Source organism: Lutra lutra, chromosome 9 (genome assembly GCF_902655055.1).
Source record: "Lutra lutra chromosome 9, mLutLut1.2, whole genome shotgun sequence".
Lineage (NCBI taxonomy): Eukaryota > Metazoa > Chordata > Mammalia > Carnivora > Mustelidae > Lutra > Lutra lutra.
In genome coordinates, this window is record NC_062286.1 from 114,006,255 (window position 1) to 114,030,713 (window position 24,459).

Below are 24,459 nucleotides of genomic sequence, written 5' to 3' on the forward strand. Positions count from 1 at the left end.
TATGCAAGCTAGGTATTTTAAGCCTGGGTATAACTCGCTAGACTTCAGATGGGGATGGGGTCTTCTCCCTAGGCCAGATAGAAGTCTTAGGGAGTAAGTTCTGTTTGGGATGTTTGCGACAGAGACAACAGCACCCCCTTCTGGTCAGTTCCCAGAGCTGCGCAGAGTGGAAAGCACTCTCCCCTTTTTGAACCCAGTCCCTCTCCACTACTCTATTGAGGTCCCCTCTTGTGAGGTACCAACAGGCTATACCTTCACCTTAAGCATAAACGCTTTATTGTCACCTTAGGGTTCTTAGGCAGGTGTGGCAGATGCATGTCATGGGTGGGCAGGGAATGTCCCAATGGCACATTGAGGTGATTGGAGAGCCAGGATCAGCCCTTAGTTCTCCTTCTGTCTCCCTACAGCCCCCCAACCCCTACTGCCCTTTGATGGCTGGGACAGGGTGCAACTGGGTCATTCATGGGCTGCCCTTGGGGTCTTCTTAGAAGAATTAATCTGTCCTGAAGGTTCCCCCCAGCCAGCATCCCCCACATCCTCTCATAAGTGCCTTCATCCTGCATCCTCCTCTTTAGCCTGTTAATTGAGAAAGTTTAAAAATTAACAGTCACACTTGGATGGTCAGTACCACATCCAGGAAGGTCCTCTACCCCTGTGTTACTTGTGCCAGTCTCCAGCCATTTTTCTGCCCCATAGGGCTTCTCTGCCCAGCGCCCTGTGCTGGCTGAGCCTATCAGTCCATGCACTGGGCCCTTCAGGCCCAAGCCCTGCATATCCTCCGTCCTCCTGCTCCCCCTCCCGCAGCAGCCCTGCTCTGCCTCTCCCAGATGCCTCCACCTCCCACCCCTCTACCCTCATCCCCCCCCATCCCCAGTTCAGGCCAGGACTTGGTCTTCTGGTGCATTCTGCCTTCGGGGTCACCCCTTATGGGCGCACCATCTTACAAACCTCTTCTGACTCCTTTATCTCAGCCCTTGCTTGGCAGGGCTCTAAAGCCTTCCAGTCAGCTGCCCCGGGCCCAAATCCAAAGCGAGAGTCTGTCCCCGCCCATCCTGCGACTTCAGCTCCCCGGACAGGAGGGCGGGGGGTGGGAGGGAAGAGGCGCTGACTTCAGAACCAGCAGCTCTGTCCTCCGCAAGCCGACGCCCCAGACCCCCAATCGCAAGAGGGCGGGGCCTGGTACGGGGTCGGGCTGGCACCGTGTCGTCAGTTGGAAAGAAAGTCGATGGCGGCACGCACGGAGCGGTTGGTGCTGACGTCGACGGCGGTGACCTTGATCTCGGTGTCGCCAAACTGCATGGCGGCGCGGATCTCGCGGCGGCCGGAGGACGCGCCCTCGGCGGGCTCCAGCTCGAGGCTGAGCGCGCCGCACTTGCGCACGCCCGGGTCGGTGATGAAGCGCGCGTCCTCGGCGGCGCAGCAGTACAGGTTGATGAGCACGCGCCGCTGGCCCGGCCGCGCGGGACAATAGCTGCGCCGCACCTCCTCGCCCAGGGCTACCGACTGCTCGGCGGCCACGAAGCGCTCGAAGACGTCGGTGCACCAGCGGCGGCCGTCGCGGACCAGCAGTTTTTCGGGCGGGTGGCGCCCGGCCACGAAGCGGTTGAGCACGCCCACGCCGTAGGTGAGCGGCGAGCGGCGCACGCGCACCACGCCCGGCGCCTGCCCGAACAGCACGGCGCCCTTGAGGATGGTGAGGCCCACGTCGTGCGGGACCACCACGCGCAGCCCGCGGGCGCCCAGCGCAGTCTGCACCGCGTGCTGCAGCACAGCCGACTCCGCGAAGCCGCCCACCAGGAACAGCAGCTTCACGCCCTGCACCTCTGGCCTCGCCAGCAGCGCCTCTGCGGGAGGGGGCAGGGTGGGGTGCAGAGAGGAGGGAACGCGGGGTGAGAGCGAGCCCCAGCCTCTGAGGCCGCCGCGGTGTGGCCACAGGCACCTCCCCTCTGCAATCCCGTACCCAGATGGCAACTAGACACTAGCTCCTACACCCTCAAACGGTAGCCACGTTCTGGGGAACATGGAGCGTTTTCATTGAGCGCTTCTGGCAGTCGTCACGGACTCTGCTTCCGTGGCACTCTGCCCCCTTTCCTCTCCCACCACGACGTGGAGGGCGACAAGGATGTGCATTTGCGCGTACGAAGTGCTCCTGCCGACTGTGCACGTCTCTAGATACTTGAGGTCATTTAAATCCCTGGGATGACACTTTTGGGAACCCGGTACTATTACCCCATTTTATAAACAAGGAAACCGAGGCACCTGACCTCGGTCAGAGAAGAGACTACACACATCATCCCGCCTAGTTCTTAATACCCACTACACTGTGTCCTCCAGGTGTTTCAGATGATTCTGGGTCTCATTTCAGTGTATGGGTGTGTGGAGGCTTCCAGGCATTATTTCGAGGTGGAATCATTCCTGCATCGAGCGTGAATGTCGGGGTTAGTGGAGGACTCAGGCAGGCACTCACCTATATGCTGGATGATCCCACTGACCGTGGGCTGAAAGAGCTCGTTCATGGCCTCGCAAGACATCCTGAGCATCCCCTGTGAGGACCATTTCACGAAGTTCACACTGTTGGTGAAGGGGGCACAGGCTTATCGGTGGGGGTCTGGGGTTCTACCCCCCTACTCCAGGCCAATGTGCCTGGGTGCTGACTGCATAGTGTGTGTCCTCCCAGCCTCACTCCCCTAGGGGCTTTAGCCGCCTGCCTGGTCCAGTTCCAGGCATGAAGTCCCAGGATAGGAGCCTCCCTTTGTCTCTGGGCAGAAGAACCAAGGCACACTGGCTGGCACTCTGTGTGTGTGTGTGTGTGTGTGTGTGTACGCGCGCACGCGCACCTGTGTCCACTGTGGTGCGAGGAGGAGAAAGATGTCAGCCCTTCCGCCAGGGCTCAAGATACAGGTCCCAGTTCCCGCCATGGATTCTAACTGGGATGTTCATGCCCCTCTCCTGCTGTCCGCTGGCAAGAAATGCACGCGGGGCAGTGGGGGCAGACTCCCACTGTCCTCTGGGGCCCACGTCCTCCCTTGTGGGGGCCTACCCCACCAGCAAACCCTGCTTGAGTCTGTGGTCCCCAGACCCACCTGCTCCGACGCAGGGCTGTCTCCACGTTGTGGCCTCGCTGTTTGCGGTAGAAGTCGATGAAGGAGAAAGGCAGCGAGATGTTGAGCGCCCCTGCACGGTGCGGGCCTGCAGTGCGTTTGCGGGCCTCGAAGGCGATGGTTAGATCCACCCAGGCTGCTGGCCGTTGCCTTTTGAAGGTGGTGATGAAGTCCTCGCCGAAGATGCGGCCCAGCAGCTGCTCAAAGGCCAGATCCACGCCCACCGCGCCATAGGGACCGCCTGGGGTTTGGCAGGGGTAAAGGGGGGGCATCAGCGCAGACTTCACCGCCCAGGGGGCACAGGCGGGTCTGGGCATGCTGGCTATGAAGGGTGCTGCTGGCTGGCTACTCACCAGATGCCTTGTAGAGCTCCTTGAGGGTGCCATGTGGCTGCTCCAGCTGGTGCACGGTCAGGTCCACCGTGCCTCCTCCGCAGTCTGCCACCACGTAGCGGTCTCCTGCGGCGCAGAGCGTGAGCACACACTCCTGGCCTGCTTTGCACCCTCAACTCTGCCTCTTCCAGATTCACCCAGCACCCAGCCCTGCCCCAGCCCAGAGCCTTGCCTTCAGGGAGGATGGGGGGGTGGCTCTAAGGGGCTTCAGGTGCTTGGACCTTACGCCACCAGGTAGGGGCACCAGGTTTTGGGGGAAAGTGTTTCCAGGACTCTGCAACCATCCGCGGAAAATCCCAAGGAGAAGTGGGAGTTAGGGGGGCGGCTGAGTGGGATGGGGCGCAGGTGACAGTGAGGAGACGGCCAGATTAGAGGCAGCTGATGGAGGAGGAGGGGTGGGATTTTTAGGGTCTGACACCCACTTCGCGAATGTTACCTTGCCCCCATCAGTATATGTTCCCCGCAGGAACCAAGAAACGTCCCTCGGTCCCTCCTTTCCCACCTGCTTGCATCTCTGCCCACAGCTCTCCAACGCCAGACTCCACCAGGAAGGTGCGGCTGTGGCGGGAACGGCGCAGCTGCTCACGGGCTGGGGGTCAAGGTACAGCAGGACGGTGGGGTTAGAAGGAGGTGCCTCAGCTACCATGCTTGGCCCCCGTCCTCTCACCAGCACCCTCCATGAGCATCTGGACCAGCCAGTTCTGAAACTCCTGCTCTACTCCTAACTAGGAGAAGGCAATGCTGAACCTTGAAGGGTCCAGAAAAACCCTATGGGGTAAACTCAGGTGCTGTACCAATAGCTGAGGGGAAGTATTTCTGGCTGCAGGACATTCCCTTAATGCAAGCTGGCTCACAGCAGTGCAAGATTGGGGTAAGACAGTTTGGAGGACCTTGTATGGCCAGGGGAGGAGGTCCTGAGGGGTCCAGGGGGGTCATGGGAGATGGCATCTGGGAGAGTGACTAAGATTGATCATAGCTATCTCAGTGCCCAGTGCAGGCACTGGAGCTTGAGCTTAGTAGCAGGAGCTCAGGGCTATTGTGGGGGGAAGGGGGATGACAGCTGATGTACTAGGATGGGAGAGGTGACTGGTTCAGGGGCTGTTGAAACTCTTGAAGACCACCTTGGATCAGAGTGGGGGCTGGCTTTCTCCTTTGTTAGTACCTGAGTACCTCCCCTCAGGACACGTGGTTTCCCCTACCTTCAGATTCAGGACTGGAACTGAGTCCTACCCTCCTCAGACAATGATCTCCTAGGGCAAGGTGAAATCTCTGTCCTCAGATTGGACTCCCCCAGGTCAAGGCTGTGCCTCCTCCCTCAGACTGAATTCCACCAGAGACGTTTCTGTCCTCTCAGACTGGGCTGGAGAGGGTTGGGGCAGCGGGGGGGGGGGGCGGGCGGGGAAGGTTGTCTCTTCTTCATGTCGGACATGGCTGAGCCTCTGGCCTCAGTGCCCCTCAGACCTCCCAGGGCAAATGTCCTACCATTGGTCAGTGCCCCTGGGGGCAGCTCACCCTGCCGGAAGCTGGAATCGATGGAGCGGCGCTCACCCAGGCGTCCACTGCCCGGAGCCCGGCTGCTTAGGTCCAAGAGCTGGTGTAGACGCAGCTTGCGGCAGTAGACAGAGGCAGCCTCTGGCTCCAGGGCGATGAGTAGTTGCTCTGCATCCTCCCTGGACACCAGGCCAGCCTGGGGATGGGGGGGGGGGGCAGGTCCAGGGAATACCATGGGCCAGGTGTCACACCTAAGACGGCACCTCTGGGAGGGTAGCCAGAGCCTGTGCGGCTCCCAGTTCCTCCCCATCACACCCCACTCATGGTAGGCCTCTCAGGCCCCTCCATGGCACTCAAACTTGGAGCTGCCTCACAGCTACCCTGTGACCAGCCTAGGGAGGGGCACAGCCACAGCAGAGAATACCATGGCATTGCCTAGCAGGAAGAGACCTTAGTGAAAACCTAGAACACCTGGGATCTGCCTCTCCAAGCTGCCCAAGGTGGCCCAGGCTGCAGCACGGTCCCCCTCACAGGTGCAGGATAGCCAGCTGAGCACTGGCTGAAGGTGTTAGCTCAGACCCCAGCACAGTGGGTATGGGGATATAACGGCCAGACGGTGTGTGTGGGGGGTGGTTCCCCTTTGGCTCACTGAACCATTTTCCTTCACCAGGCTGGTGCCAGACAGTAACCACAGGACTCCCCACTCCCGGGAGAACTCTGTTCCCCAAGAATCGATCTAGGCACCAGGAGACAATCAAACAGTGAAATTGCAGGCACCAGGACAGGCCAGCTGAGGGGAGAAAAAGACTTGGGATTCGTTATTTCCTGTATCAGGACAGGGGATCCCTGTGGGAAGTACTTTAGGGTTTTGTGGGATTCCCTGGATTCTGACGAGGTGGGGGTTGGGGATGGGTGGGTGTAGAGACTTCCTGCCCAGGGTCAGCCCTTCCTGAACTGGCAGCCAGGGAACAGTGTGGGAGGAAGCAGGGTGGATAAACCGGCAGGGGGCACGAGGGTGGGGGGTGTTTATTCTGGCTGGGCACAGCCTTGCTTTCATCCTGGTCTCTGCAGGGGGGATGCCCACTGCCTCAGGGTTAGCTCCTTCCGGCGACAGACCTGGTGCCTGGGCATGCCTGGTTGAGGGTTCTGGTATTTTCCAGGGGTGTACCAACAGGCCTTTTAGAGGTCCTAGGGCATCTTGCTCTGGGAGAGTGTGCTCCCCTTCTTCCCCACCCCATCTCACTGGAGGTGGGGGGACTTGAATTGTGCATCGTCTCCCATTCTCCAGACCTTTGGGCATCTTACGGTAGGAAGCCCAGCAAGCATTGGTCCAAATCACCTCCCTCCATAGCTGGCGGCTTCTGTGTCCCAGCTGCCCCCTTCTCTGGAGAACTGCCCTTAGCTGAATGGAAATCATGTCCCTTGGAGAACTTTCTCCCACACCCCAAGGAACCAATGACAGGCTGATAGGGTTGCATGAAAAGCCAGCCACCTTGCCTCACTGTGGTCAGCTGCTGGGTACAGTTCTTCCTCCAGTGCTCTCCATGGGATCAGGCTGAGGCTAGACTCCGGTTGAGACCACATTCCTGCTCAACTCTTTCTCCTGTCCATTTCCCTCACTCTTGCTCCTGAGAGCCCTTTTCCAATACACCCCATGCACAAGAATCCCTATCTTGGGCTCTGCTTCTAGGAAACCTGACTTAAGACACAGGTTAAGCTGGCCTGGGCTGTGCCTCTGCTCTCTGTTCCTGCAGGCTCACACCCTCTCCTGGTAGGAACAACCCTCCAAAATGCCCAGCAGGGGAAGGCCAGAGGTCTTTATGCAATGACTGGTCCAGGGTTATGGGTAAAGGATGGTCTTGGGGGCCTCCCTGGAGCCCTCCCGAGTGACTGCCCCCTGCTCTGCCTGCCCATGCTCACCAGGTAGGCAGCCTCACGCATGAACTGCTTGGCGGGCTGTTTCCAGATGGCGGGGACTGTCAACACCCAACGCACAGTGTCCTTCTCTGGCAGCGATGGGCACTGCTCCCTCAGCTCCTGGAGTAGGAGGGGGCAGTGAGGGGTGGGCTGGCTTGGGTTAAGGGGGTGTCTTCAGCCTTCTTTGTATGGGATCTGGAGGAGCTAATCATGCCTCAGGAAGGACTTCCCAGCTGAACTGGAAGAATTCCTAATGCCCCCCCTCCCCAACACCTGTACGTCCCATGCAGTCTCCATCAGACGGGAAGGCAGGGGCTGGAGAAGATGGCTTCTGAGCCCTGATGGATAGGCTGAGAGGAGACGATGGACCTGGGGGTCCGTGCCCCAGTGGGGAGGGATGGGGTCGCAGCGCACCTGAAGGGCATGCTCCTTGAAGAAGCGCAGGGCGTGGGCGAACACCTCCAGGGCAGGCATTTTCTTTCCATTCACAGCCTCTAGCTGGGTCTTCAGGGTGAGATCCTGGCAGGGACACAGGCAATTCGGCAGAAGGCCATAGCTCTGCCCCCACTTCCTGACCTCTCTGAAAATCACCCCATTTCCTGCTGCTTCGCCTCTAGAGTGTCCCCGCTAATCACACATTAGTTCTGTCTCGTCAGCACCGCCTCTCCTCTAATCCTAGCCCCACCCCAGCCCCGCCCCCACTGGCTCCCAAGCTCCGCCCCCTCAATCCTCGCCTCTCCTTTTACCTTTGCTCCCCTTCCGTGAGCCCCTCCCTTTCCACACATGGCCCCGCCTCCCTGACTGGGGCGGCCCCGAGTCAGGATGTGCCTTACAGTAGCGCTGTGGATCTTCATCTTGAACTTCTCGAAGTAGAGCCAGTCTCGTGCCTCCTCAGGGTCCAGATCGTGGTAGTAATCGCGGGCGGTGTAGCCAAAACTGTGAAAGGCGCCCTCCGGGGTCAAAAGCAGGCAGGTGGGGGTCTTCTGGTGGGCCACTCCTGGGTCCCCGCCCTCCCATTTTCTGTGGAGGCACAGGGCTGTCAGTGTGGTCAGCGAAACTCTCGCTTCGTGGGGTTGGGTACTGGCTTGGGGATCAGCTATGCGACCTTGGGCAGGCCACCTAGCCTTCCTGAGGTTCAGTCTTCTTACACGTAATATGGAAATAATAATAGTACCTACCTCTTAGGGTTCTTGTGAAGATGGTGCTGGGCATCCAGTTAAATCTCCATAAATGGTGTTCATGGCATCCGCCCTATCCCTGGGGCCACAGCACCTATCAACATCCTCAGCTCCTGCTTCCTCCCATGAGGTACACCATTGGACTTCGCCTCCCGGTACTCTTAAGCAGAAGCAAGCCTGCCTAGGTCTGGCCTCCTCATGGACCCCTAGAGGACCCTAGCAGAGGCTTTCTCCCAGCCAGACTATTCGCCCTCCTCCAGGCTGTCTTCCACCGCCAAGCTCCTTCAAGGTATTAATCATTCCTATCTGACCCACCTCGGCAGCTACACCCCAGCTGACTGTACCTCCAGCAGTACCCTAAAACCTGAAACAGATTCCAAACCTCCCCATCTGCAGGTGCCATCTGGATCTCCACCCAGAACTCCCTGTCTAGTTCATTGGCCTGGCAACTTCTTTCTCCCCTTCCTCTGCCTTTTCAGAGGCCCTGACGCCTCTAGGCCAAGCTTATCCCTGCAGGCTTTAGGGGAAGGAACTGGGAATCCAGGCAGAAGGAACAGCATGTGCAAGAGTTTAGAGGTGTGAATGATCTGGGAGAACCAGCTATAGGTTCTATGCAGCCAAAGAAAATCCAGGAACGTTAAAGTCAGCTAAGGAAAAGTGTCAAATGCCATGTCTGAATTCTGTCTTGATGGGTCTTAAGTAGAAGAATGAAGAGTCAGAACCACATCTGCCATTAGAAAGGTCCCTGGTTGATCTTTGTGGTGGCCGCAGTGGTGACCACTGTTCAGCTGCTGGCACATAGCTTTCTGTTCATGCCCAGGGCCTATACACCCTTGCGGAGACTGGCCAGGGCATGATAGCCCAGATCAAGGCTCATGCAGACTTGTTGGAGAGCATCACTCCAAGGAGATCAAGTCCTGTTCCTAGCAGGCACAACTCAGAAGATGAAGCTTCCAGGGCCAGAATCAGGTGGAGGCTCTGACCACTCTGGAGTAGAAGTGATGGATGGAAGTAACGATCCATATGCTTGGAGGGAAAGTCCGTGGTTCCGGGAGAGTATGAGGGCAGACCCAAAGTGGCCAGACAGGAGAAAAAGAAGACAGGACAGGCCAAGCAGTGGGTGCAGAACTGGTGTTTTGTTAATGCTTTGCCCACCTTTGGCCAGAAGAAGGGCCCCAGTGCCAACTCTTAAATCCTTAATCCTGGCTTTCGCTAATAAAGCCACTTAGCCAGTAAAAAAGAGAGAGAGAGGAAGAGATAGAGAGAGAGAGAAAGAAGAAAGAGAAAGGAAGGTCACTGGTCCCCAAGTGGCAACAGCTTGGAAGGGAGGAAAGATGGAGAAGGAAAACTGGAGACGATATTTATTGCTCCCATCCAGGTGAGAGAGGGTGAGGCTGAACTTAGGGGTGGTGCCATGGAAAGAAGGGACTGGGTGTTCCAGAGATATTAGGAAGATAGAGATTACAGGTCTCGGTGGCTGGTAGGGGTGGAGAGGGTATGGGAGGAAGCCAAGATGTCCTCCAGTTACTTCCAGTGACTGTCCCCTCCACAAGACAGAGGGACAGTGTCCTTCCTTGGTCCTCAGCCCCAGCATGGAATCCAGCATGGCCTCAGTCGCTTATGCTGACAAGCCTGCCAGCTGAGATGCCCTGTAGCTCCTAGAGGGCTGTAAGTGCCCGGAGACTGTGTGGCCTTGTGTGGAGATGGATGGAGCAGAGAAAGGGGGAGGATGGTTCCTGTGCATACAACACAGGTCGGTTGTATCTGTGGGGAAGTGACCCTTACGTTTGTCTCTCCATCCACCCTGCCATCTACCCTCCCAGGTCCAGGGGAAGCCCCTCAGCTCCCCTATCCCAGTCTAGGTTAGAGCTTTGGGGTCTTCTAGAAGGCTCTTCCACCTATTGGCTGCAGCTACACTAAGACACATTCAAAGGATCAGGGTCTTGAGGCCTGGAGGGAAGTGTCAAAAAATGGACTATTCAGGGGCACCTAGGTGGGTTAAGTGTCTGCCTTTGGCTCAGGTCATGATCCCAAGGTCCTAGGATAGAGCCCCACATTGGACTCCCTGCTTGGGGGAAGCCTGTTTCTCCTTCTCCCACTCCCCCTGCTTGTGTTCCCTCTCTATGTCTCTTTCTCTCAAATAAATAAATAAAATCTTTTTAAAAATGTGTTGCTCAAATAAAGCTCGGCTACATCAGAATGGGTTCTTTGCACATCTCCTTCCCAACAACTGTGTGACCTGTTACCTCAGTGACCCCTCTGATCCTTCACGTCTTTGACCTCCACTGAGGGGCTCACCCTAGCAATCTGCCTGTCTCCCGCGCACACATCCTAGCACAGGTGTTCAAGGAAGGCTAGTCATCACAGCACTTTTTGTAATAGTGAACAATTAGGGGGAAGAAGCCTCTTAAAACCATCAACAGAAAAATGGGCGAATTATGACACACCTGTACTGTGGGATACTAGGCAACTATTAAAAGAAATTGTGGCTTCAACAGAAGCTGATACAGAGAACAGGTGTGTCAACCAAGATGCATGCTCAGAGCCCAAGGGAGCTTGAGCCCAAGGTGGCTGCCTTGTTTGTGTTGTTTGCTTGGTGCCTTTTCTTTTTCCTTTTCAATGAAAAAATAATGCAGGTGGATTTGAAAGCAAAAGAAAGAAAAAAAGAAAGAGGGAAAGGAAAGGAAAAGAAAAGAAAAAAGAAATGAAATGAAATTGTGGCTTTATGTGTTGACACAAAACATCTACAAAATAATGTTGGAAGTTTAAAGTAAGGCAAGTTGTAGGATATCCCACTTTTATTTCTTTATTTAAGATTTTATTTATTTATTAGACACAGAGAGAGAGATCACAAGTAGGCAGAGAAGCAGGCAGAGAGAGAGGGGGAAGCAGGCCCTCCGCTGAGCAGAGAGCCCGATGTGGGGATCGATCCCAGGATCTGAGATCATGACCTGAGGCGAAGGCAGAGGCTTAACCCACTGAGCCACCCAGGCGCCCCTCCCACTTTTATTTAAAAAAATACATGTATATGTATATATGCGTGTGTACTAGGGATGGAGGGAGCTCTGGGCAGACTCCATGTGGTCCTCAGGGAAAGTCCTTCTGAGACCAGGCCCAGCCCCGGGACTGAGGACCCCTGACCCCATCTCCCAGCCCAGCCACCCTCACCTCATCATGTGGATGGCTTCAGGATCACTGGCGAAGCTGAAAGCATAGCCACTGGAGGTGGTACCAAAGTCGATGGCCACCACCACGGAGAAGGGAGCGTGCTGGGGGGCCCGGGTCTCGGGTTTCTGTGAGGGCGAGACCCAGAGTTAGGCAGCAGCCAAGGGCTGCGCGCCCGAGCCCCTCCTCTTCTCTGGCTGTGTTCCTAACGGGCGCTGCCTCCAGTTACCTGCCCGGGCTCCCCTCCCTTCCCCTCCCCAGGCTCCAGGCTGAGCCCTGAAGCTGCCAACTACCCAGAATCCCAAGGCCTCTCAGGTCGCCCTCTGCAGCTCCTGCTTTCCTCTTTGGGTTCCCGCCTGGCCGGCCTGACGCCACCCCCAGCTCACATCTTCTCAGGGCAGCTCCAGTAACACATGGACCTGTGTGTATTTGACCCCCCAGATGTCTGTGGCCACAGTGAGACAACCAGACGCTGTCGGTTTTATGGCAGAGGAGAAAGGACAGTGCACAGGCCCACTGCGGTTCCTTCCCTCTCCCAGGCCAGGCCTGGGCTCCTGAGAACAAGGGAATCCCGAGGCTGGATCATCAGGCGGAGGCCATCCTGGGTGGGGTGACCCAGGGATTTCGAGGGAGGGTTACATCCTGGATACTTCAAGCTAGTAGTTTCCAAACTAATTTTTAGCAATGTGTCTTGTCTCTCCCAGATATAACTTGTATTCAGGGAGGGCAGTGGTCGACAGGAGGGGGAGCAACTCTGGGAGGCCGAGTGCTCTAAGGACCTGAAGTCACTAGAGGCTCAGAAGTCCCCCAGCCCTAGGCAGGCTCTGGTCCACGGATGGCATCCTGGAGAAGGGCTTTTTGGGTGGTAGTTACGTGGGGCTCACAGGAGTAGAACTGTTACCCCTACAGTCCTAGGTCGCCGGAGGCTAACTCTTCTGGGGGGGACATGAATGGAGTGTGCAGGGGTAAGAGGCATGGTGCCACCCCCAGCCCAGCCCGGTCCCTGCCAGGCCTCTGTCAAACACCAGGCCTTGTTCTCTGGAGCATGACCCATCTCCATAGCACCCAGGCCACCCACCACTGGGAGCCCTGCTCCCAAGCTTACTGGAGACTGCGAGGGTGTGAGTGGGGCAATGCCACAGCTTTCCTGGGTCCTTGGGGAGCCGGGCGGGCTAGGCACGGGGGACCGCTCAGGGCTGGAGCCTGCAAAGAGAGGGCAAGTCACTCTAGCACAATCAGGGTAGGGGTGGGTGACCAGGCCCTGGGAGGTTCTCCATCAGTCCTTGCTGGACTGAGGCAAGGGACACCCTGCAGGGGAAGGGGGACTAGTGGGGGAGGGGAGGAAGGACAAGACTGAGGCAGGGGCAGACTAAGGGTCTGTTATCCATCTGAGGTGACCTTCCCCTACAGGGTAACCCATACCTCACCTGGTGTCTTCCCCAGCATCCCTCACACACAGCAGGGGAGGGAAGAGACAGAGAAGCACTATGGGGGATGGGGGGGAGCGACCTAAGTCCAGAGACAGAAGGGCAGGAGAGATGGGGTAGGTGGAATCCTGGGGTGGAGGGTAGACAAACCAGAAAAGGTGGGGAACTGCAGATGGAACTGAGGCTGAGGTGGGGCTGCTCCGCTCCCCAGTAGAGTTTGGCCAAATGGTTCTAATCAGGACCCGAGGGAGTCTGCCTCCTTCCCATCCTCCCTCCCTCCCTCCACTAAGGGCCAAGCATAGGCCCAGCTGGCTGCTTGGTGAGGATCGAGAAGGGGAACAGTACTTCCCATGGCCCAGCCCTGAGCTGGGGGGTGTCCACAACACTAGGAAGTTGGATTCTGAGCCTCCCTTCCCCATGACACACAGGAACCTGGAGCCGACATTTGGGGGCAGGAGGCCACACTGAAACCCTCTCGCAGGCTCAGGACCGAGCTGGATCTTTGCTGGGAGGGAGCAGAGCACCTCCAGAAGGCAGCCCAGAGCTTGGCTTGGAGGATCAGGCAGCTTAAGGGCCTGCCTGGCTGGTCATACCCTAGGTGTGGGCTGGTGGCTCCTCACCACCACACTGGGCCCTGAGAAGGCCCCTGCCCGGGGTACTGGGGCGCCCTGAGATTCAGGTGTGGGGACAGGAAGGCTGGCCCAGGAGGCTGACAGGGTCTGGTGTGAAGACCCGTGGACATGTTGAACTGGTCTGACAGGCTTCAGGCTGAGCCAGGCCTGGGGCCTGTGTTCCTTCAGCAGCTGTCCTGCCTTGTGCCCTACTAGGTCCCCACTCTCCCTGGCGTTGGGGTACCCCAGGAACATATGTGAGGCATGAGGGGACTCTAAGAAGTGCCTGGCCAGGGCCAGAGTCTGTCTTGAGGTGCCGGAGGGTTCTCCCAGGGCTGCTTTTTTCTAGGTAGCAGGTCCAGGCTTGGGCCCTGCCAGCAGCCCCAGCTTGAGAGGCCGAGCTGCTATGGCTTGAGCCTGGGAAGGTAGGCAGGAAGGAAGGCCCAGCCCGCCAGGGCTTTGTAATGGACTTCCTGAGGAGTGTCCCTCCTGCCTCCTGGCCTCCCACCCCTGCAGAGAATGTACAGGCTGCTCCCAGGCCAGGCCGCAGGCCACTGCAGGCATATACACGCAGAATTCCAGGCATGCAAAGCCACCTGCCAATACACACGCTCTCACACAAGGCCCTGCACACAAAGACCTGCCTGCAGGAAGACACAGACACACACACAGACACACACACTCATACCAGGTCCCAGGTACACAGATCCCACTCAAGACACCCACACTCATATAGTCCTGGGCACACCCCCCCACCGTGCACACACACACTCAAAGACCCACACTCACGTACACAGCCCTGTGTGCACCAACCCTCCCTGCACACACACACTTGCTCAGCAATCTCTTCTGGGAGAGGCACCCATGGGCAGACCGGGGGTGGGTCTCAGTGCCAGGGTGAGTGGGGTGGTGGGTCAGGGCCAGGGTTGGGCCGGGGGAGGGGAGACTTACCAATGTACAGCCCCTGCAGACCCATGTCTGGGACCGCCAGCATCTTTGCAGGCCCTGGGACTGTGAGCAGGGACAGACAAACAGAATGGCATTTATTTGTTCCCTTGTTTCCTCCCTCAATGCTTATTTATTTTCTTTGCTCGCTTTCGGCTGAAGTTCTTTGAAGCCAGTCCCAGGCATCGTGTGGTTTCACCTATAAATTCTTTAATACGTCTCTCCAGCAGATAAAGACTTTAAAAACAGGGCCACCACGCCGACCTCACGTTTAATAGTATGAACAGTAATTTCTCAGGCTCATCTAACGTTCAGTCCCACAGTCCCCACTTGTCTCAAGAAACCTCTCAACAGCGGCTTTGTTGGAATCAGGTTGTTCCTGCATGTTTTCAAGTGCCCACTCTGTGCCAGGTGCTGGCGGACATCTGCAACCCAGAGAGACATTGCTGCTGCCCCAGAGGCCCACAGCCTGGTGGGGAGACTGATAAGGGTCAGAGAATCACCCAAGTGCATTTGAGGTTACAAACGATGCTGTCAAGGTCACAGCTGGATACAAACCAGGCAGAAAGGCTTGGTAAGGCTGGAGAGAGAGGCTGGGCTGGGCTGGGCTGGGCTGATCCTGTAAGCAGGCCCCTGGGGACCCTATTTCATTTATTTATTTACTTTTATTTTTGAAGATTTTATTTATTTATTTGAGAAAAAGAGAGAGAGCGAGCACGCGTGAGCAGGGGGAAGGGGCAGAGGGAGAGGGAGAAGGCAGACGCCCCTGCCAAGCAGGGAGCCCGAGGAGCTGAGCTCCATCCCAGGACCCTGAGGTCACAACCTGAGCCAAAAGCAGACAGACAGCTGAGCCATCCAGGCAGTTCTTGGGCCCCCTATTTTAGATCTGGTTTTATATGAAGAGCAAGAGCAAATCTGGAAAGGTCTGATGTAGCAGAGTAGAGATGGGGATGTGACCTGCGTTTTACAAAGCCCCCCAGGCTGTAGGGGGGGTGCAGATCGCAGCAGCTGGCTGGGAAGCAGAAGCCCCATCAGGGCTCCAGGCAACAGAGGATGGTGGTGGCTGTGTGTCTTGAGACAAAGGTGGAGTTCTGAAGATAGAGGTTAAAAGTTAGAGGTTAAGGTTAAGTTAGAGGTTAAAATCAACAGGGCTGGGCACCTGGGTGGCTCAGTGGGTTAAGCTTCTGCCTTTGTTCGGGTTGTGATCTCAGGGTCCTGGGATCGAGCTTGGCATCAGGCTCTTTGCTCGGCAGGGAGCCTGCTTCCCCTCCTCTCTCTCTGCTTGCCTCTCTGCCTACTTGTGATCTCTCTCTCTCTGTGTCAAATAAATAAATAAAAATCTAAAAAAACAAAAAAACCAACAGGGCTGACAGAAGATGGCCAGACTGGATACGGGGGCTTTGCGAAGAAGCAGGTGTCAAGGGTGACGTTGTCTGACTGGAGCTTGGAGGTGGACAGTGAGGTGGAGAATACTGGTGAAGGTGGGGCTGGCAGGGCCAGGGGCAGAGTTCTGGGTGCAGTTTTGCAACCATGGAGAGAATAGCCCAAGGGGCCGGCTGGTGTATGATGCAGAGCTCAGAGAAAGCTGAGATGGGCGTCTTTGGGAGTCTTGGTTCCCGGGGGGGCCTGGTGGGGAGTCGTGCGGGAAGAGAAGGAAGCACCAGCACAGAAGGCTGGCTGGGGGAAGGCTGGCGGCCCGAGGAGTCCAGATGCCTGCTATGGTTTCAGGAAGATCTCAGATCTAAGAGATGCGCACGAAATTAGATACCTTTAGAGGTTATTTGATGAGTCTCGAAACACCTGTTTTAATGGCCCAGGGCCAGCATTTCGGCAGAATGATGGAAATGGGGTACAAGTCAAGGGAGCCTAGGCAAGAAGTGAGCAAAGTTAAGGAGAACACAGTGGGCACTTACAAGAAACTTGGCTGAGATCAGGAGCTGGTGGGAGGGCAGTAGCTAGAGGAACAGAAAGCTCGAGGAGGGGGGGATGGGTTTTCATTTTCCTTTCTAAGATGGGAGGAACCTGAGTTTGTATCTCTGAAGTTCTAGGGGCTGGGCTAGAGGCAGCAGCATTGCAGCCCCTGCACTGCAATCAGAAATGCAGAACCTCAGGTTCTGCCCAAGAACTACTGAGTCAGAACTTGCATTTTAACAAGATCCTCCGTGGTTCTGGGCGCATTCGAGTTCGAGAGGTGCCCCTTGACGTGTCCCTGGGCCAGTCATCACCCATGCCACTATCCTCACCTGTGGGCCTGACAGTCCCCCCAAATTAAGGTGAGGCTGCTCAGAGCCCACTCCCTCTCTGTAGTCAGTGGCCTGATCAGGAGATTCGCTAACAGAACACAGGCAGACACAGATCTGGACGCCATGACATGTAAGCACACGCATGAACATGCATGTGCATGCTCTTGCTCACACACAGTTGACACAGCCCAGCCCCAGGGCAGACGGACACTCAGGCATGTCCAGAATATTCCCCCATGGCCAGTACCATAGAAATTTCCAGATACCTACAATCGTGCTGCCACACTGTTGTGGCACACGTTGGAGGCCCAGGAATGAGGGAAGATAGGGGCTGTTTGTGGGCACTCAGAGTAGCAGGGTGGTGCTCAGAAAAGGGAGAGCAAATAGTGGGCATGGGTATGAGCCTTGAGAGCCAGACACAGGCTCAGCTCAGGGGAAGGGAGTGGTGTGCAGGAGGTGGTTCTCCCCAGCCCCAGCAGCTGATTCTGCGTGTCTTCCCAACTCTGCACTGATTGACAGTACCTGGGAAACTTGAAACCAGCCATGATGGAAGCATTTACACCACCGAAACTGGCAAACACTATATATCAGGTTTTTCTTTCTCTGAGAGAGTTGACAGTGAAACATTCACCAGCACACGTGTGGCTGGATCAAGGCCACAAGGGAGAAGCCCTATGCATGCTTGTCTCGATTCTTCAGCAAACACTGAGCATTTCTTTCTTTGTGTCAGGCTCTGTGCTAAGTGATATACATCACATGTGGACACAGAGTGCCCCTCCTCAGGGGTCTCAGGGCAGGCAAGGGCCTATTACGGCATCTGGTCAGAATACATCATGTCACCTCTCTGTGCTCCAGTGTCTATCCTATAAAATGGGTCATACAAGGGCTTGTTAAGACTGACGAGTTCAGGGGGCACCTGAGTAGCTCCGTCGGTTAAGTGTCTGCTTTCAGTGCAGGTCATGATTCCGGGGTCGTGGGACTGAGCCCCACATCTGGCTCCCTGCTCAGTGGAGACCCTGCTTCTCTCTCTCCCTCTGCTGCTCTCCTGCTTGTGCACGCCCTCTCTCTGTCAATCAATTAATAAAATCTTAAAAAAAAAAAAAAAAAAAGACAAGTCCAGGTAAGGAAGGTGGTTGATAAAGGCAGGACTTGGACAGATGAGAGCAGTTGTTCTTTTCCTTCATAGTATGGATTCTGAATTTTCTCTTGTTATAAGTTTTTGGTCTTAAAAAAAAAAAAAGATTTTATTTATTTATTTGAGAGAGAAAGATAATGAGAGAGAGCATGGTGGGATGGGGGCGGGTGACAGGGAGACAGAGAAGCAGGATTAGCAGGCTCGTGGAGCAGGGAACCTGACACAGGGCTTGATCCCAGCACCCTTAACAGTTAACACTTAACAGTTACCTGACGAAGCCACCCAGGTGCCCCAGAAATTTTGGTCTTATTGAGACTTATTCTAATCATTCTGAGTTCTTTAGCGAGGGAGGGAGGACTTGAATCCATCTGTGTTAGGGAGGATCCTGATGATTTTTTTAAAAATTAATTAATTAATTTATTTATTTTAGTTTTTATAAACATATAATATATTTCTATCCCCAGGGGTACAGGTCTGTGAATCGCCAGGTTTACACACTTCACAGCACTCACATACCTTCCCCAATGTCCATAACCCCACCTCCCTTCTCCCAATCCCCCTCCCCCCAGATCCTGATGATTCTTTGAGAGGTGGGGGTAGAAGGGGGTGGCAGCCTTATGTGTCTTTGGGACACCTCCCCACCATGCATACACAGCCAGAAACATTTAAGGACAGTGCTAATCATGAGGCACTCTGAGTGGGACTCGGAGAGGCACTCTAATCATGAGTGCTAATCAGGACAACACTCGTTCCCCAAAGCTAGGACTGGGCAGTAGCCACAGCTGGAGATGGGGCAAAGTAGACCCCCACCCCAGGGGCCCACTAATTTCAGACTGGTGATGCTTATGGGTTTGAGCATAACTGGGTAGGGCAGTTTGATTTACACAGAAAGTAACTTCATTTCCTGGCAACAAGCACAGGCTAAACTCTGGCCCTAGCCTGACCCCTACCCTGCTCACAGACAGCCCCTTCACCCTACTATGGACTGACCCCTAGCCCTTGGCTTCATATTGCTCTCTCATCTCCAGCTTCATATTGACCCCTGGCCCTGACTTCTACCCAATAGGTATGACCTATCATTCACCCGGGGCCAGGACAGGGTGTGGCTCAGTCCAAGAACTTGGAAACCGAGACTCCCATTCCAGAATGCTTCCCAGACTCACAAAAGCCAAGGACTTTGGGCCTGATGGAGAATATTCTCCAAGAATCTCTTCCTGGAGAGGGGAAATTAAGGCTGGATACTTATGCCCCCAAAGAGCACTGAGGGTAAGTGGTGTTGCTGGATTTCAGTGCTCCACACATACCTGTCCTCTGCCCATGAGGACAAAGAGCCCACCCAGATCTTTACAGTACCCCTCTCTCCCCTGCACACTTCCCTTCACTGGACCCTGCCTCTCCCATCCACTGTTTTCTGCTCAATATCCTGCCAGCTCTTTAATGGAACAGGACCCTGTCAGCCCGCAGAGAGGCCACAGGTATTTCTCCCAAGCCACAGACTAGACCAACCAGGGCCAAGGATGGACGAATGAGAAATGGCACCCAAAGGGCTGTCCCAGTCTGTCTATGGAAAGGAACCCTCAAGGAAAGGGACCATGAGGAGGCTGTGGGGTAGGGGGGCTGCCTCCTGGGCTGGGGCATGGGGAGGCGTAAATGGCTTCCCACGGGGCCCCTCCCTGTCCTCAGCTTTTTCCCCCCATACATCCTGCCACACCCCCGTTGGGTCCTCATCACGGCAGCAGTCAGTTCACAAATCAGTTCACAAACAACCTCTGTCCGGCAGAGCCCACTGAAGCCCCTCCCATCCTCTGCCCACCAGTACCCCCTCACCTCCCTTACATTATGGGGCTCCAGGGCTGCACTTGGTCTCACAGGGAGACCATATTTTAGAGCTCACCCCCTCCCAGTCTCTCTGCCCCACAGGAGCTTGCTTTACAAACTGGGTCCACTGCCCAGACATGGAGCCCAGACGCCTGGCCACCTGGGCCCCCCAGCCGGCCTCACAGAAAGAAACCAGAGGTCCCTGTGCGGAGGCCTGCCCACAGTCAGGAACTGCAGCATCCTGGCCACTGTGCCACTCTTGAGCTTCCCAGACCATAGGCCCTAGGAACCCCCTCCCTCGACCAGGTGATCCCCACCCCCACACTCAACCCCAGGTCTGGCGTAGGCATTGTATCCTCCACAAACTGGCTTACTGGAACAGACCTCCCAGCTCCCAAACCCTACCCCTACCGCGGCACAGGGGTCTACTCAGCCCCCCCAACTCCGCAGAGCCGGTGTGGGGTCCCGACGCCAGGGTGGGAGCCCACGGTCGCCGCTCCAACTGCTATTCTGAACCCGCAGCCCCACTGGAGAGAACGACTTGAAGGATCTGTCCCCAGCCCGGCTGCCCAGGGTTAGGAAGTCTTTCGAGGGACGGGGGCGCCCTCAGCCGACAGCCCGGGACCCCCAGGACGGCACACACCTAGCCGCCGTTCTCCTCTGGGAGCCCCCCGCTCAGAACTCACCTCCGCCCTCCCGACAGCTCGACCTCCGTCCAGCCGCCTCGATCCCGGGCCCGCAGCCCGTGGTTGTGCCCCGCCGCGGCGGCCGCTGCCCTCGACGTGCGCCCAGCCCTCGCCTCCCGCTCGCCCCGCGCCGCCCACCCCGGCCGCCGCCCCCTCCCCCAGGCCGGATGGCGGTGCGCTCCCGGCCCAGATGTGCGAGGCCGGGGCGGGGCCTGCCTGCGCGGGCCTCTCCGAGGGGCCCACCCCGGCCCCGCGTCCCGGCCCCTCCCTGCGCCCCTCCAGCGCCCCGCCGCTGCTCCTCCCCACTCCGCCCAGCCCGCAGCCCCGGGGGTGGGAGGGAAGGGTGAGGAGGGGAGGTGGAGGGAGGGAAGAGGAATTCCAGACCCCTCGTCGGCCTCCTGCGGCCGGCAGGCGGCGGAGGGGCTCCCCCTCCCCTCCCCAAAGGGCCCACCTCGGGGCTCAGCTCGGGCCAGCCCAACTCGCGACTCCCGAGCCTAGCCGCTGGTGAGGGAGGGCCCTGGCCCAGACCCCTCCCGTCCCCTGGCCCAGACTCCTTTCAGTCCCCACCCCATCCTACTCTCCTCCCCGCCCCTCCCCCACTAGCCCTAGCCAGGTCTCCAAGGGTCAGACAGAAAAGGCGGAATCGAAGGTGAGGTCAGCCCCTTGATGAAGCTTGGGGCATTGAGGAAGGGTTCTCGAAGGCTGGGGCCCCATTTCTGGCAGGGGGCTCACTGGAAACTCACCCAGCCTCCTCAAAGAGCACCCAACCCCTTTCCTTAGAGCACTCACAGCCTTCCAGTCCTAACCAGGTCCTGGGTGGGGGTGGTGGGGTGGGGAGATGCTTGGACATGGCTCCGAACAGGGGTTTGCCAGATGGAGACCCCTCTCAGCTAGGCCCCTCTAAGGCAGCTAACTTACCTTGCCCTCCATCACCTCCTGGTTCTGGAGGGCCTAGGCCCGGCCCACTGCCCATCTAAAAGCTCGTCAGCTAAAGTGTCACATCTCCTGGGCTTGTTGCCGTTCTTATCCAGGTCACTGCCCTGGAGCACCCCTGCAGCAAGGCTGGGGTTGGGATGTGCTGCACCAGAGGGCTTGGGATGTCAGTAGCTAGTCAGTAAGCCAGCAAAGCATCCAATCAGCAGCCTCCACTGGCTGCTCCGGGAAGTGTGTGCGTCTGCATCTGCGAGAGTGACTGCGGCTCTGGATGCCAGTGACTCCATGTTCATGTGTTATGTGCGTCTCTTGGGACGTCTGTGTGACTGTGTCTTTGTGTCTGCGTATATGATAGATGTGTGTCTTTGTGCATGTATTTGAACTTGTCTGGGTGTGTGACAGGTGTGTGATGGGGGCTGTCAGCCCTTCATGTCATTTCAGAGGCTGAGAGAAGCCTGGGACGGCAGAAGTGGCTGCAGGGGAGTATATGGGGACAAGGCAAAGGGTCTGGCCCCTCCAATGAAGCCTGTCTCTCCTTTTCCTTTGCCCTTCCACTGTGCTTTCATTCCCTCCCCACCTGGAGCTCTACCTATTGGCTCATCTCTGAGGGCTTCGCTCTGAGCAGGAGTAAGAAGACTCATGGTAAGAGGTTCTCAGCCCACAGCATCCTCCCACTTGGCAGCCTTCCGTCCCCACCCCCACCCCCCTTTTCAGGCCCTCTCAGTCTGACTTGGGACTCACAGGCCCCACCCTTGGGCAGCTTCCCGTCTAACAGAAGAGAAGGATGGCAAATAATCCCAGTGAATCCTCAAATTCGAGAATGTTTGACTCAGTTGCCAGCAGGTTTGGGCCCTGGAGGTCATGCACAAGGATCCTGCAGAGCCCCTGCCTTTACCACCCTCTCTCTGTGCACTTGCAACACCTTCCTCTCCCCTCCCAGGGCCACTGTGGGCCCACCCACTGACCTCACCGGCTTTCTGCTTCTCCCGGGGTGGGGAAGCTGGAGGAAGGTTCAGCCTCTGAGAGTATCCTCCCAGGAGCAGCCTGTCTCCAGGCCAGGCTTTCCCACTCTGACCTTGGCTCATCCACTCTCTTGAGGACGCCCAGCCCTTCCAGCCCATTTCTATGGTGCAAGTGAAGGTGATTCTCCAAAGTGCAAGCCTGGCCCCATCCCTTCATCACTTATATTCTCTGTGGCTCCCTATTACCTACAGGAGAAGATCCAAGTGATCCAAGGTGTGGACTGCCCTTGGTCGACCTCTCAAGCTCTCCTTCCCAGACCTAACCTCCAGCCTCATCTCCAGCCCTTTGAACACAAGCTCCAGAGCTCTGTTCCCCCTGGACCAGGCCCCTAGCCCTGACCTGCTCAGCAACATTCTCCTTTCCCTTGAGCCCTCGGGAAGAAACTGGCCCCTTGGACCCTGCTGTGGGTGCTGTGTCAGTGTGCCCCAGCCCTGGTGATCACTAGGGGTCTCTCAGGAAAATGCAGGATTGAGAAGGCAGAAGCAGGGCTCTCCTTTCCCAGTGCCCACAGCCTGGCCCAATGTGGCAGACCAGCAGGAAGTTTTAGCCCAGGGCGTCTCAGTCTCCCCTCCCTCCTGCCCAGGCCTGGCTGCTTGCTCTGCCCCAGCTCACACCGCCCCCCCGCCCCCCACCATGCACAAATGCACACCAGCGGGGAGGGCAGGTGCCGGAAGACTTATTCACCAGTAGACTTTGTTGACTGAACCCCACAGTGTGCTGGTGCCTAGCTGGCTAGCTTATACTGCCACCAAACACTTGGCGACAGGGCCCTCCAACCTCATTGTACAGAAGAGAAACTGAGGTTTCTGGGAGAACTGGGCACTGCCCCATTCGGACCCAGCAATGGCCTCAGGATCTATGTCCTTTGCCGTGTCCCATGCTGCAGGAGGCTGGCAGGGGAGGATGGTACCTAGGCACCCAGAGGTGGCTCCCTGATGGTTGTCTGGCCCTGCCTGCCCCTTCCTGGGCACAGGAGGGCTCCTGGGACAGAGGCCTCTTGAGTGTTCCTCTACCAGATTCCTGAGGTGCGAGCTTCCTTCCAGGAATTACTCCGCCTGCCCCCACCCAGCTGCACTTCCTCTCTGTGGCCCATAGCCACATCACTTTCCTTATCGGAGATGGGAGTGTGGGAGGCCCGGCCTGTGGCCAGCTTTGGTAGTGCCCTACCTCCACTGTCATATGGGCAGCTGGCGCCTCTTTTTTCATAAAAAGAAAGCCCTGAGGTTGCACCTTCCTGCTGAGCCTCTTCAGCATCCTGCCCCCAAAGGACACCCAAAGGACCAGAATTGGCCCCTCTTCTGGAACTCTGCACCAACACTGTCCCACTTGCAGCCCCTTCTCCATTGTGATGTTATTAGGGTTCCCAGCAGGAACATCAGGAAGACTTCTTAGAGGAGGTGACCTCTGATGTGAGCCCTGAAGGATGACTGAGAGTTATCCATGAGGAGAAGTGGGAAGGACATTGCAGGAGGAGGAAATGGTGCAACTAAAGGCAAAGAGGGCAGGGTTTTGTGAGGAAACAGAAAAGGACCAAGACTGGAAGGGAACAGGACATGCTGGGGGGAAGATAATACCTCCATGTCAGCCATGTTAAGCTGAAGGAGACTGTGAAGCTGCCCCCTCCCCGGATATCTATTTTCTTGTTCTTAACTATACAATCTTCTCTTTTTAGCCATGCACATGGCCACTCAGCCTAAAGAAGAGATATCCCAGCCTTCCTTGGGGCTAGGCATAGCCACATGACTAAGTTCTGGATCATGAGACAGAAGCAGAAGCGTTATATGGTGTCTTCCAGGCTTTAAATGCTGGTGGGTGCCTGTTGTTCCTTGTTCCTTGTTCTGCCTTTCTCCATCCCACTGCCTGGAATGTTGATGGGATGGCTGGAGTGCAAACCACGATTTTGGAACATAAGATTCCGGGGTAACGAAATAATGCCCTGCAGAGAGACGGGCACTTGAGCAGTATTCCCATGACAGCCTCGGGCTGTGCATATCCAGATGTTTAACGCGGAAGAAAGAAACCCTTTTGTGGAGGACGCTGTGTTTTCAGGCTCGTTACTCACAGCAGGATGTAATACTATCTGATTCACCCCCAAAGAGAAATGTTGACTGGGCAGTTGGTTTATGGATCTGGAGCTCAGAGCCGAGTTTTGGGTTGCGGGTAGAAATTTGGCAGTCGCCCTCATGGAGATGGTAATTGAAGCCACGAGAGTGGATGAGATCACCCAGGCAGGGTATGCAGTGTGAAAGAGAAGGGTAGAAGGCTTCCCAGGAGGCAGCCCACCCCACCCTTTTGCCCACAAAAGATGACCCTCTCTTTGCGTCTCAGTGTCACCCCCTTCCCAACATCACATTAGGAAGGTTCTGCCTCCCAGAACACTTTTTGGTTTTTTTT

The 24,459-nt window shown here is 56.6% G+C and overlaps 1 protein-coding gene and 1 pseudogene across 3 annotated transcripts; one reads left to right on the top strand and one right to left on the bottom strand.

Moving 5' to 3' along the window:
- Nucleotides 1–253: 253 nt before the first annotated feature.
- Nucleotides 254–20,268, bottom strand: HSPA12B (heat shock protein family A (Hsp70) member 12B). Of its 3 annotated transcripts, none has more exons than XM_047745033.1 (13): nt 20,110–20,243; nt 14,234–14,293; nt 12,350–12,447; nt 11,248–11,372; nt 7,735–7,837; nt 7,316–7,420; nt 6,905–7,021; nt 5,006–5,180; nt 3,996–4,082; nt 3,455–3,559; nt 3,084–3,342; nt 2,468–2,571; nt 254–1,844 (listed from the first exon to the last, which is right to left on the bottom strand). In XM_047745033.1, the coding sequence occupies exons 2-13, from the start codon at nt 14,274–14,276 to the stop codon at nt 1,207–1,209; spliced, it is 1,959 nt and encodes a 652-aa protein (XP_047600989.1). In that variant the 5' UTR covers nt 14,277–14,293; nt 20,110–20,243; the 3' UTR covers nt 254–1,206. The 3 variants fall into 3 exon arrangements, with proteins under 3 accessions (XP_047600989.1, XP_047600988.1, XP_047600990.1); XM_047745032.1 differs by having other exon boundaries at nt 7,735–7,921; XM_047745034.1 differs by lacking the exon at nt 11,248–11,372 and having other exon boundaries at nt 7,735–7,921; nt 20,110–20,268.
- Nucleotides 8,100–9,507, top strand: LOC125108823 (FAU ubiquitin-like and ribosomal protein S30; annotated as a pseudogene).
- Nucleotides 20,269–24,459: the final 4,191 nt, after the last annotated feature.

Bases quoted from the DNA above. Each gene is read 5' to 3' on its own strand.
- HSPA12B (XM_047745032.1), bottom strand. From the start codon at position 14,276: ATGCTGGCGGTCCCAGACATGGGTCTGCAGGGGCTGTACATTG. The intron at 4,083-5,005 runs GTGAGCTGCCCC...CTTGACCCCCAG, and splicing joins CGATTCCAGCTTCCGGCAGG to CCCGTGAGCAGCTGCGCCGT. The intron at 1,845-2,467 runs GTGAGTGCCTGC...CCCCTCCCGCAG, and splicing joins TGGGATCATCCAGCATATAG to AGGCGCTGCTGGCGAGGCCA.